Below are 12,751 nucleotides of genomic sequence, written 5' to 3' on the forward strand. Positions count from 1 at the left end.
TCTTTGGAATATTTTGGATTTTGGAATTCCGGATAAGGGAGGCTCAAACTCTAACAGAAATACAGTGGACCCTTGTTATCCGCTGGGGTTTGGTTCCAAGATCCCCAGTGGATAACAAAATCCGTGGATGCTCAAGTCCCATTAAATATAATGACATAGCAAAATGGTATCCCTTATAAAAAATGGAAAATCAAGGTTTGATATTTGAAATTTATACTTTTTTGGAACATTTTCAAACCGTGGATTCTTGAATCCATGTATAAAAAATCAGTGTATAAAATGGGCTGACTGTACTTAGTTTCTAAAACTATAACATTGCAAATGGTTGTATAGTGCTAACTGCTAACTGTTCTGTGTTATCCCCAAGCTTGCATTTAATGAAAAGAAGATGATCCTACAAAAAGTGTCACATAGGTCGATTCTCATGACTCATACTTGGATGGTTTTGTTTTCCCTACAGATCATCCTCCAAGTCTCCAGAACCATTCAAGGCTTCGAACTCCCCCACCTCCACTTTCACATGCTCACACACCAAACCAGCATCATGCGGCCTCCATCAACTCCCTAAACCGAGGGAACTTCACCCCACGCAGCAATCCTAGCCCTGCTCCCACTGACCATTCCCTTTCCGGAGAGCAACAGCCCGGAACGCAGGAGTCTACACATGCTCAGGACAACTGGTTACTTAACAGTAACATCCCCCTCGAGACAAGGTAATGCCTATCTTGTTCCATTTGTATGAGATACACTGTTTGCACTAATATTTTCAGCTTTGTTGGCCATGCAGCAAAATTCAGCAAAATTAAAAATCCACAAAACAGTGATACTTTTATTGAGCCAAATGAAAAGCACAGAATACCTCATGCAACCTTTCAAAGCTACACTGGCTTCTTCATCAGGCAAAGATCTTAAAAATTCATATAGAAGAAGAAAAGCAACAATGTTGGAATCACAGGCTGACATTTTGTCACAGGTGTTTCTTCTATGGCCAGTTAAGATGGTCTGGAGGGATTTCAATGCAAGCAGAGGCCACCCCCTTCTTGGCAATGTGGGGACCAAGCATAAAGAACAGTAAAATATGGGAAATAAAATAAAGTAACTTCCACTGAGATCTCTGTCCCATGTGAGGCTAACTACCCTTTTCTTAGGCAATGAGCACTGAATTTGTGAAGACATCTCTTTATTGTTACATCTGGGAAAAATTTTAGTTTATTATTATTATTATTATTATTATTTATAATCCACTTAATCACTTGGAATCCAAGCGGATTACAACAATAAATCAAGATACAGTTAAAATTCTAAAAAAACCCTGTCCCTCCCCCCAGTATAAAAACATAGTAATACTAAAAAGAGATTAAACCAGAGCTATATTAAAACAATAGTATAAAATCACAGTTAAAATCAGTAGAAGATTTGTAAAAAAAGGAAAAAAAGAAATGTATAGCCGGGGTCCAGATACGATGGAAAAGGGGATGGAGAAAAGAGGAGAGAAGTGGAGTGGGGAGGCCCAAATGAAAAGGTTTATCTTTGTTGGAGGTAGAAACTTCAAAGAGTTAAGTCTCAACCCTTTCCTTCCCTCTTCTTAAAGTATCCTCCTGTTGCAGATAAGCTTGGTATCTAGTACTCATGAATATCTTTTTAAATTATTGTAACCCACCATGAATCCCATTTTGGGAGAAAGGCAGGACATAAATTCTTGAAATAAATAATAAATATAAATAAATGCATAGAAAAACCTGGAAATATATCAGGGGTAGCTGGTGATTCCTCCAAATGCAGAGTAAATCTGTATGGGCATTACTATAATCAAACAAGCAAGAATCTCTGCTCTGCCGAGCCCTTAAATTTTCTTTGTCCAGAGATATATTTTCTTGTCATACTCTCAACCCTTTGACAGTCTGTGTTTCTGTCCCTTTGGCTTTCCTGTCCCACCAGCTGAAAATTTCAATGTTTGATACATTGCAATGGTACATTGTCCCAGTACTTAGAAGTAGATCCTTGGGATATAAGGGACAAGAAAGTGGCAAATTAAATTCATTGGTAAAGCATGTTTTGCCATAACATTTGGATTTTCCATAATGCAGAACTTCACATTGTTTACATTCACACATATTGAATGTAAACAACTAGGGTTCTCTGTGATAAATAGTTGGTTATGAGACACATCCAGAATGCTTAAACCAACTTAGAGGAGCAAACATTTCTCTCCTATTTATTTATGTTTTAAAAAATTACACACCACACCTCTACCCAGAAACTTGGTTCCAAGGTGATATACAGAGAAATGCCAATTGTAAAATAACTATATAAGGTTAAGCGTCAGAACAATAAAATAGAAACACAGTATAGTGCGCCCGTGCCATGCGCGGTTACACTATACACTTATGCTGAAGTCACGCAACAAATAAACAAATGGCATGGAACTCTGAAAAGGGCCCCATCTGATGATCTTCATGCATGAGTAAATTGGTATCAAAGTAAGCTGTCCTTCAGATACCTGAGTCTCCAGTTTTTTAAAGGCTTTACTGACACACTCCAGCATTTTGAATTCAAGTCACACATCAACAGGCAACCACTGCAATTCTTTCAGAAACTTGGCTCCACCTAGATAGATGAATTGAAATCCTAGCCACTGAATTCTGCACTGATTTAAGCTTAGGAACCCTCTTCAAGAGAGGCTTCACAGACATCATGGCCCAACAGTCTAATTTGGAGGTTGCTCAAGCTTGGATTACCTTAGCTAGGCCATCTGATTTATCCACTATTATTGCTACTTGAGTTATGAACCTACAAAGCTGTCTGACAGGGAGAACAACACTTGCTCTAGCTCAGTTATCTTAGTGGCAGCAGCTAGCCACAAATTCTGAGTAAGAACTTTCTCATCCCTGCTACTGAAGACATTTCAAGTGGAACAGAATCATAGAGTTGGAGGAGACCACAAGGGCCAACCAGTTTAACACTCCTGCCATACAAGAATACACAACCAAAGCACACCCAACAGATGGCCATCCAGCCTTTGTTTAAAAACTTCCAAAGAAGAAGAGTCCAACACACTCCAAGGCAGTGTGCTCCACTATCAAACAGCTCTTACTGTCAGGAATTTAGGTGGAATCTCTTTTCCTGGAGTTTCAATTCATTGTTCCATTTTCTAGTCTCTGTAGCAGCAGAAAACAAGCTTGCTCCATCCTCAATATGACATCCCTTCAAATGCTTGAACAGAGCTATCATGTCATGTCTTAACCTTCTCTTCTCCAGGCTAAACATACCCATCTCCCTAACCCACTCCTTATAGGGCTTGGTGGTTTCCAGACCTTTCACCATTTTAGTCGTCCACCTCTGGACATGCACCAGCTTGTCAACATCCTTTTTGAATTGTGCTGTCCAGAACTGGATACAGTATTCCAGGTGAGGCCTGACCAAAGCAGAATAGAGTAAAGATAGTGGATCTTGAACATGTGCTCTTAGGTATGCCCTAGCACTAAGTCCCTCTGCAAAAACCCACAGTGAATACAATCAGATTGCCATTCCATGTAGGCCTATGTTGTCTTTTCAGGCTGAACAGGACATGAGGATGCTTTCCCTATACCTGGTCTCTCTGGTCTTGGAGACTCAACCTTAGACCTACTGCATAAAAAATTGGTGTTTTGTTCCTGAGCAGCGAATCTTCTTTCCAGTGGGGACAGAGTTTTCTTTTGCCTTCTTTTTCACACACCCCCCCCCCCCCCCAGTAATACCATAGCTTATTCATGATGCATTTTTTTGCTTGGGTGAAGAAAAGGGGAAATTGCCTTGCAGTTGTCTTCCCACAGTTTAAAAATATCATCGGCATTAGTGTAGCTTGTAAGGCTATTTTCCCCATTTAAAATGGGAATGAGAAACATAAATTCCAAATGGATTAGCGCGTGTGTATGCTTTTCTGTATAGCTCCTTCTCCTAAAGCGAAATGAATCAATATCCTATTTAAAAAACTGAAACCAGTCAATATATTGAAAAGATTTAGCTTCCCAGATGTGCCTATCACAACCAGTATAACTGTAGCCTTCCGTGCAGGATAACCTGATCTTGTTAAGATATAATGGGGAAGATGTCTTAAGATGCATTTTGCTCTTCCTAAAATATTGCTCCAGCAAGTCTGGGACCTTGCAAAGCACCATATCTGTCAATTAGTATCACTTTCCATTAGTCGTTCCCCATGTGTTTCCTTACTACATCTCTCTTACCTCCTTCTGTCTTTGGATAATTGCATGCCACCGGTTGGTCTTTATTGCTTCTAAGGAACTCCATCACTTTTAAAATCAAGCAAAATGTCATCAGATTTTCCTACTGATTTGCATTGAGTATGTGGGCACACCTGAAGAGCTCTGATGAGGGGTTTACCAATTTAACTGCTTCTGCCTCCCAACCTGCAACCCACAAATCATTTAAAACCAGCAACATATCAGGTCAGAACTATTGTGTCTAGCTAGTTTATTTTTGGCTGCTTTGTCTGTCTGTCTGTGTCTATACCTTCAAGTTGCCTGTTGACATATGGTGACTCCATTAATTTAATAGGGTTTTCTTAGGCAATGAATACTCAGAGCTGCTTTGCGATTGCCTTCTTCTGAAATATAGCCTATAACACTTGGTATTCCTTGGTGGTCTCCCATCTAAGTACAGTGAGCCTGCACCATACGTGGGCTCGTTATAGGCGGCTTCCAGCTTACGCAGAAGCTGCCGGGAGAGTGGGAGAGTGGCACGTGCACCCATGGTACACATGCATGGCCGCACGGCATGTACAAGCCCCATTATATCTAATGGGGCTCAAGCATATGCACTTTTTGCCTTACGTGGGGCGGTCTGGAACGGATCCCCCGTGTAAGGCAAGGGCAAACTGTACTAACCAAGGCTGATTCTGATAAGCTTCCAAAATCGGGCACCTTTTAGCATATTTCATTCTAGCCATACTAGAATAGCTTCCAAGATCAGGTGGATCCGGTACTATCTATGAAATTCAGCTCACACTAGAAAACTCTTAAAATTCAGAAAAAAGTAAGTAAAAAGTTCAGAAAAAGACTTATCTTTAATCTCTACTCCCCATCCTTATTCTGCCAGTCAGTTGGTCAACAAACAGATCAGTCCAAACGAAGTGGCCGTTCACTTGCCATCTGTAATTGCTAGTCAAATATCCCATATCTTGAGTAATCTCCAGGTGTTAGGTTGATGGAACAGGGTTTGCTATCTGAAAATATGAAGAGCTCACTTTGATATCCCATGGGATTATTCTTCCCTAGACACTGCCTTAACAATATTTCCTTCCAACTGCACATATAATTCAAGTTTGAAACTTCCCCCAGTCTTATCTTCTTGGTGCACATGCGTGCCTCTGCATCTTTAGAAGGACAAGCATACTGTATGGGAGGGGGAAATTTTTTTTGAAGACTCCGCGGCTACAGTTCCCAACAGATTTTTCGTATGTTCAAAAAAATCTTTTAATATTTTCCTTCTGTTGCATGTGATGTGGAAAAAGAGGAGCAACCAGAATGGGGCTGTGGTTTTAGCATCAGACCTCTTACTCTTTATCACATCCTGATCTTCTCTTAATAGACAGATTTCTGAAAAGTTACATAGAAGAAATATTTACACACACACACACCAGACTTCTGGGTAGGGCAGAATTTCAAAAATAAAACCATTATTCTTAGCACTTTTTGTCACCTTCCCCTCCTTTTCTGAGCCTTCCTCCCATCTTTTCTCCGTGGCAATTCCCCATCATGTTTTTTTTATCCTCCTATTGATATTTGCATTATATTTTATATAACCTAGCATCCTATCTTATTTTATATTGGCAATTTTCCACTAAAATGCACAGCTCCGTTGTAAAAACCAATTTTACATGGGTTTTTAACTACTGATAAATTTGTATTTATATCCTCACTGCTACCGCACTCGACGGCTTATCCATCAGAAAGCTCTCCTTTATTGCTTTTCATCCTGACATAGGACTCTTCTTGCATTCTTGGGAAATGCTACAAAACAAGGAAGAAGGCAGGGTTTGCTTTTAAACAGCTTTTTTAGTGCCCTGTGTTTTAGCTCATGCAGGTTGATCTGCAAGACTTCAAAGCTAAGAAATATGAATCTTGTTTTCCTTCCTGGGATCAAGCAAGAGTGTTTAGGCTGTCAGAGACTCCCTTTACCAACAAAGGCTGGGGGAGAATATGGGAGATCAAATGAAATTTTTACTCCTCTCTTTTGCAAGGATAAATGGAAACTCCTTGCCCTAAAAAAATAAAATGGCACTTTGCATTTTCAGACATACTTAATCAGGCTTCAGCCTAAGGTTTCTTTGATACAAGCTGCTGCACCTTCTTTGGCAAATAGAGACTGTTGTTGGAGATTCCCATATCGTTACCTGTAAACTTAAAATAACGAGATTATCTGCAGGATACTGTTTTCCTTATCTGTTCTCTTCTTGAAATATTAAATACAGTGGCCCTTGATATCCACTTGGGTTTGGTACCAGGCCCCTCCATGAATACCAAAATCTGTGGATATTCTCATCCCATTAAGTACACTGGCATGGTAAATGGTGTCCCTTATATAAAATGGCAAAATCATGGTTTACTATTTGGAATTTATATAATTTGGAATATTTTTAACCCATGGATGCTTGAATCCATGGATAAAGAATCTGTGGATACAGAGAGCCAACTACAGAAGTTTTGGTTCAAATTCAACCGTTTAGGTTAAGAAGCAGACCTTTTTTTGAGAAGTCCAGCATCGGCAGTTAAAGTGTTGACAAACTGAATTGTTCCTGCAGTGCGGATGTAGCCCAAGTCTACAAAATCTCATGATACAACTTCTTTTGTACAGTTAGTCTCAAAGGTGCTGCAAGATCCCTTGATGTAGTTAGTGCTTTCACTGTTGAACTAAAGTTCCAGCAGGCCAGGGTTCAGATCCCCGCTTAGTCATGGAATTTCATGGCATGACAGGCCAAGTCACACTCTCTCAGCTTAAAATGAAAGCAATGGCAATCCTACACTGAATAAATCTTTCCAAGAAAACCCTACAGTGGGGTCCATAAATCAGAGTTGATGTGAAGGCACGTAACAACATAACAATACTAAATACTGCACTGAATGATTTAAAAAATAATTTTGTCATGGCTCACAAAAGTTAAAAAGCAATTAAACTATCATCACATTAAAGCCAGTTAAAAATATAAACCAGGACATGGGGGAGAAGAATAACTAAAAGTCCAACATAGTTTTCCTCTAAAAAATCATTAAGAGAATAAAAAAGGGTTTATGTACTGGCAGAAACATAGTACGGAGGGTTTCAGTCTTACCTCTTTGGAAAGGGAGTTCCAGAGCCTGGGAGTAGCCATCTAGAGTGCCCTCTCCTTTGTTCCAAGAAAATCTCACTAAAGATGGAGACACAGAGAGAAGGGCTTCCTCAGAAGACCTCAAAGCATGGTCAGGTTCATATGGGAGCATATGGCTCTTCAAACAACTTGGACCTGAGCCATGTAGGTCTTTATGGCTGATTACCAGCACTTTGACTTGTGCCAGGAAATTTAATTCATAACTTAGAATCATAGGGTTGGAAGAGACCCCAAGGGTCATGCAGTCCAACCCCTTGCCATGCAGAAACACAGAACCAAAGCATCCCCGACAGGTGGCCATCCAGCCTATGTTTAAAGACTCCCAAAGAAAGAGACTCCACCACACTGTGAGGCAATGTATTCATTCCACTGTCAAACAGCTCTTAAAGCCAGGAAATTCTTCTTAAAGATTAGATGGAATCTCTTTTCTGTATCTTGAACCCATTGCTCTGTGTCCTAGTCTCTGGAGCAGTAGAGATCTTGCACCATCTTCAATATAACAACCTTTCAAATATTTAAACATAGCTGTCATGTCACCGCTTAACCTACCCAGCTCCCTAAGTCGCTACTCGTAGGGCATGATTTCCAGACCTTTCACCATTTTGGTCACCCTTCTCTAGACACGCCCCAGCTTGTTAATTTAATTGAATTTAATCAATTTGTTCCCATAATAGGTGCAAAGGGACTACAGAGACTTTCTGATAGCTTTCTGACAACAGAATATTTGTTCTCTAAAGTTAGAATGTTTGAAAACTATTGCTCTGGGGAATATTCCTACTGCAACCCTACCCTCATATAAGAAATGATAACCCTAATTCTGCAGACATTAGTTCTTGGATGAAAGAAGAATGTTCCAAGAGCTCCTGACCTTGCCAGAGGTGGCAGTTGACTTGTTTTCAGTTGGCTGTAGTTTTTCATTCAGACTTTGAATTTGTAAGGAAATCAGAGCTTGCTGTGAATTTATGGATGGTTATCCTAAAGATAAGATACATAAGGTCCAATTATGTTGTCTACCTTTTGTTCTGAATAAAATGAATTGTTACTTGCAAAGATTTCTCAAATTATGTGTGCCGGTGATATAAGGTAAGAATACTGTGGGATTTTCATTGTGGTTAACCATTCTTCTTGAAACAGCAATCTCAAACAAACCAAAAGAAGTCAGTGAATGAGATTTATCCTGATTGAATTCTTATCGGAGGATCTCTGAAGACATGGTTTCGAGGAAGATTATTGACTGGCATATTCTGTCTTCTCGCTGGAGCACCCACTGAGACAGACTCATTACTAGGGATGCTTGCTGTGTGAAATTAAGATGTCTGGTAGATCAGATAGTTTCAACCATGATGTCTCTGGACAGCTAAGCTGGCAGGAATGCCATAAAATTGTGACTAAAAATCAAATAACATTACTTTTCATGTATAGCTATATGCGCACATAACAAGTGTGCATTGGTAGGTACAGATATGTCCAGAATCTGATGAATGTTGGCATTTCCCTGTGACTGTTGGTAATGCCAGATCAATTCTGTGAATATTTGAAAACTCAAAAAGAAATAACGCTACGGAGTGTTTAAAGTTACCAGAGTGCAGTTAACATCATTCGGCAGTATTAGCCTGTCAAAGCGAAAATTTCCATGTATTCACAACATTTGTTTAAGGTTGTCAGCACCGAGATGTGAATGTCAAAAGTTTGCGAAAAGTTAGCTATTCACTATAGCACATGTACTTGTACGTATATATTGTTGTGCATATGCATTGGTATAGCAAATGTGTGTATATATGGCAGTGAACATCCGCAGATGCTGTATATGTATATGTTGTAAGATGCTATACATATGAGTAAGTGGCCCATCGTTCTAATTTCATGCACAGCTGCACTATAACCATTGTGGGTTTATAAGGTCACACTTCATATATGCATGTCTCACTTGGCTTCATTCATGTTTCCATATGTATGTAGAAACATAGCAAAGCAGACATTCCTAGAGACATTGCAGGACAACCTCATTGAGATGGACATTCTCACCTCTTCCCGACATGATGGTGCTTACAATGATGGGTACGTTGACGCTTAACATGGTCTTTCCTCTTCTGATTGTGCAGTCATTTTCTGATCCTTGCATGATAAATTATCTTCTTTTCCTTTCTTTTTTTAAAGAAAAAATCACTTTTTGTCTTGCCTAACCTGATCCCGTCCCCGTTTTCCTCTCTTTTCACTTGCCCTCCTACCTCTGGCAAAGAGGTTAAGAAAAACAATGAGGAACTTAAGTATACGGAACATAAATTGTCCTGTAACATATTAATGGCAGCCTCGTTAATATGCTGATTCATGGCATCTCATTGGCTCCCTCCTGACACCATGGTATTCATTTCACTAACACTGAGGCCAGCTGTAGTAGTGGTTGTGTAGGCCTTTACATGTTTGCATTGAGTTTCTTCTGAGAAGGCTTCAGTGTCCTAATCTTATGTTTTCCAGGTTTGTTGTGTGGATTATGGGAGGAAATGCTTCTTTATGTGTATGTGTGTTGATTTTCTTTTCGGTCAGTTGTGATTATTATCTTCACCTTCTTTTGTTTTGTAATATCTTTATCTTTACCTAGAGAAGATAGCCAATATTTTGATCTGAGCAGACAGAACTTGGGATTGTAGGGATTGCAATGCTTTATGCCTCTGAGGGAGAGACACCCTTTTCAACATAGTAATAACAGACAGATACTATATGAGACCCATTCTGTCTCAAAGAGCTTATTTCTTGTCTGCTCTTGGAGCCGTGATTTTGAATGCACAGGCTGGATCAGTTTTCCTGAAGCTGAGCTTCAGATTCTGGGCTTTCAAATTCTGTGATTTCTCTCTTGGGTCCCAAAAAATAAAGGCAGGATGAAAACAAAATACCAGTAAGTAACAAACTGTTACTAGATACCGGGTTTGTTAAATTGTTCTCATGATGCCGTTTTGCAGTGCAAATTGTGTAAAGACATAAAACTTTGCCTCTTAGCTTGTGTGCAACTGGTCCATTTGGGACTATTTCATGATTGTTCAAATTGGCCAGCCAGATCTTTTCTTCAGCAAGGAGATGATAATAGCAACCTGGAGGTCACATGAATGGAAGGATGGCATGGGGCACTTGAAGAGGGAAATAATTTGGCACATAGTTTGCTGTGAGTTTTTCAAGCTGTGTGGCTGTGTTCTGGAAGAATTTATCCCTGACGTTTTACCTGCAACTGTGGCTGGCAACTCCAGATGTTGACATACAGTGCAGCTGTGGACAAGTCTACATAGGGACCACCAAATACAGTGTTCAACATGAGAGGCACTGCAAAATGGGCGAGCCAGAAAAATCAGCACTAGCAGAACACATTATAAACCAACTGGGGTATGAAATGCTATTTGAAAACACTGAAATTCTGGACCATGCCAACACTTACCAGGTCAGAATGCACAGGGAGGCCACAGAAATCCACAAACACCTAGACAACTTCAACAGAAAAGAAGAAACTGAAAGAAAACAAGGTTTGGCTACCAGTACTGAAAAACACAAAATCAAGACTCAAGACAAGCAAATGAATACCACCCAGGTTTAAAGGGTTTCCCCCACAAGACAATGGATTACCAACGAAATAGACACAGTACAGCACACAAACTGACTCCACCATTAACCTGTTAAAACACTTTCTCCCAAACAAGGGTTCCACGGGTATATATACTGCACACGCTTCCATGTCATCTCCTCTGCCACAGTTGCAGGTGAAATATCAAGAATAAAGTCCTCCAGAATATGGCCACACAACCTGTAAAAACCATAGAAAACTATAGATGCCAGCTATTAAAGCCTTCAACTTCAAATTTGGCATATGTTGTTGGCATTTGTAAGCAATCAGTAAGCAACCCCCTCTTATTCACTGATTGTGCCCAGCTCCACTTTTGGGGGAAAACATAGTGTTGGAAATCGCTACATTTTCTCTGCCATGCATACTTCCACTCATGGGGATAATTCATGGCATAATTGCTGCTAGCCATTCCTTCTAACCTCTTCCACATCGGGGAGTTGTTGATGTTATCATTCTCTTCATGGAGATTTTATGTACAGGAAATACATAAAGTTCAGCCCCAGGAACACTGCAAAGACCAATGGAAGCAAAATCCCATAATAAAAGGGTACCGGTGCCTTCGGAGTATGATAACATTTGGGGGTACACATGTGTCTAACCTGTGCTTGAAGTATCTCATTTCACTTGCAGCTTCCTTGTGGAGATAGAAGTGACTACCTTCAGCATTTGTTGCTGGTTCCAGGCAGCAATCTTGTACACACTTATCAGGCAGTAAATCCCACTGAACATCTGAGCAGACATGTATAGGACTGCAGTGAAACTTTTTATTATAGTGTCTTACTTTGGAAGTGTTTAAACAGAGGCTGGCTGGCCACCTGTTGGGGGTGTTTTGATTGTGCCTTCCTGCATGGCAGAGTGGAGTTGGATTTGATGCTTCTTAAGGTCCCTTCCAACTCTTTGATTCTAAAAGTCTATGATTTCTAATAGAAGTATTTCATTTTTCTTCCTCTTTCCATTCTTTGTTCCTTCTTTGAACTGCGACAAATCCTTTCTCTTCAGTGCATGGGGCCGTGTGTGTCTATGTGTTTTCTTTCTTTTTTAAACCAAGGTTACTCTGCCTGAGATACTCATTGTTGCTGTTTGGTTGGAGAGTCAATTACCTATGACCTTTCTCTCTTTCTACAGGCACTTCCTCTTCAAACCTGGTGGCACCTCTCCTCTCTTTTGTACGACATCCCCAGGATATCCCTTGACGTCCAGCACTGTGTACTCACCTCCCCCTAGGCCCCTTCCCAGAAGTACCTTTTCTAGGCCGGCCTTTAACCTGAAGAAGCCCTATAAGTACTGTACCTGGAAATGTGCTGCCTTGAGTGCCATTATCATCTCAGTCGCACTGGTGATACTGCTGGCATATTTTATCGGTAAGCCTTTCTTTCCTTTTAGCCTTCAGTATCCCTTGACCTTTTTGGGTATTCCTTGAAAATACTGGAGAGGGGGGTCCAATGCCATTGAAATACCATTGTTGGGGGTGGGAAGTTCTGCTACCTCTGTTGAATTATCCAAGGACAAGCTTTGTTTTCTGTGCTATGCTGGCCTAAATAAGTTTCAATGTTCGGCCGAAGGGAATTTGTTGGACAGATCTACTTCATCTTCTCCAAATGACCATGGAAAAAGAGCCAATAAACAAGAACCAAATAGATGTCCATGTATTAAGTAACCCTAGTCTACATCTCTAATAGCAGGATGATATTGTCAAGATATGTGTAATATTGTAGTCTTTTACCATTGTAAAGGTGACTGCCTATAAACCATGGTTTACAAACCAAGACCTAACTTTTTGA

The 12,751-nt window shown here is 40.2% G+C and overlaps 1 protein-coding gene across 6 annotated transcripts in view; it reads left to right on the top strand.

The window, feature by feature from the left end:
* LOC149320104 (teneurin-4) overlaps positions 1 to 12,751 on the top strand; it is a 793,050-nt gene that overhangs the window by 519,366 nt on the left and 260,933 nt on the right. For 3 of the 6 annotated variants that reach the window (XM_089512941.1, XM_089512942.1, XM_089512944.1), the window contains 3 exons: positions 461 to 713; positions 9,323 to 9,421; positions 12,096 to 12,331. In XM_089512941.1, coding sequence (XP_089369067.1) covers positions 461 to 713; positions 9,323 to 9,421; positions 12,096 to 12,331 — 588 coding nt within the window. The remainder of the gene's footprint in view (positions 1 to 460; positions 714 to 9,322; positions 9,422 to 12,095; positions 12,332 to 12,751) is intronic. The other 3 variants (XM_089512945.1, XM_089512946.1, XM_089512947.1) reach the window with 1 other exon arrangement.

Source organism: Sceloporus occidentalis, unplaced genomic scaffold (assembly GCF_023333645.1).
Source record: "Sceloporus occidentalis isolate IW3139 unplaced genomic scaffold, rSceOcc1.0.p SCAF_2, whole genome shotgun sequence".
In the NCBI taxonomy this organism is placed as follows: domain Eukaryota; kingdom Metazoa; phylum Chordata; class Lepidosauria; order Squamata; family Phrynosomatidae; genus Sceloporus; species Sceloporus occidentalis.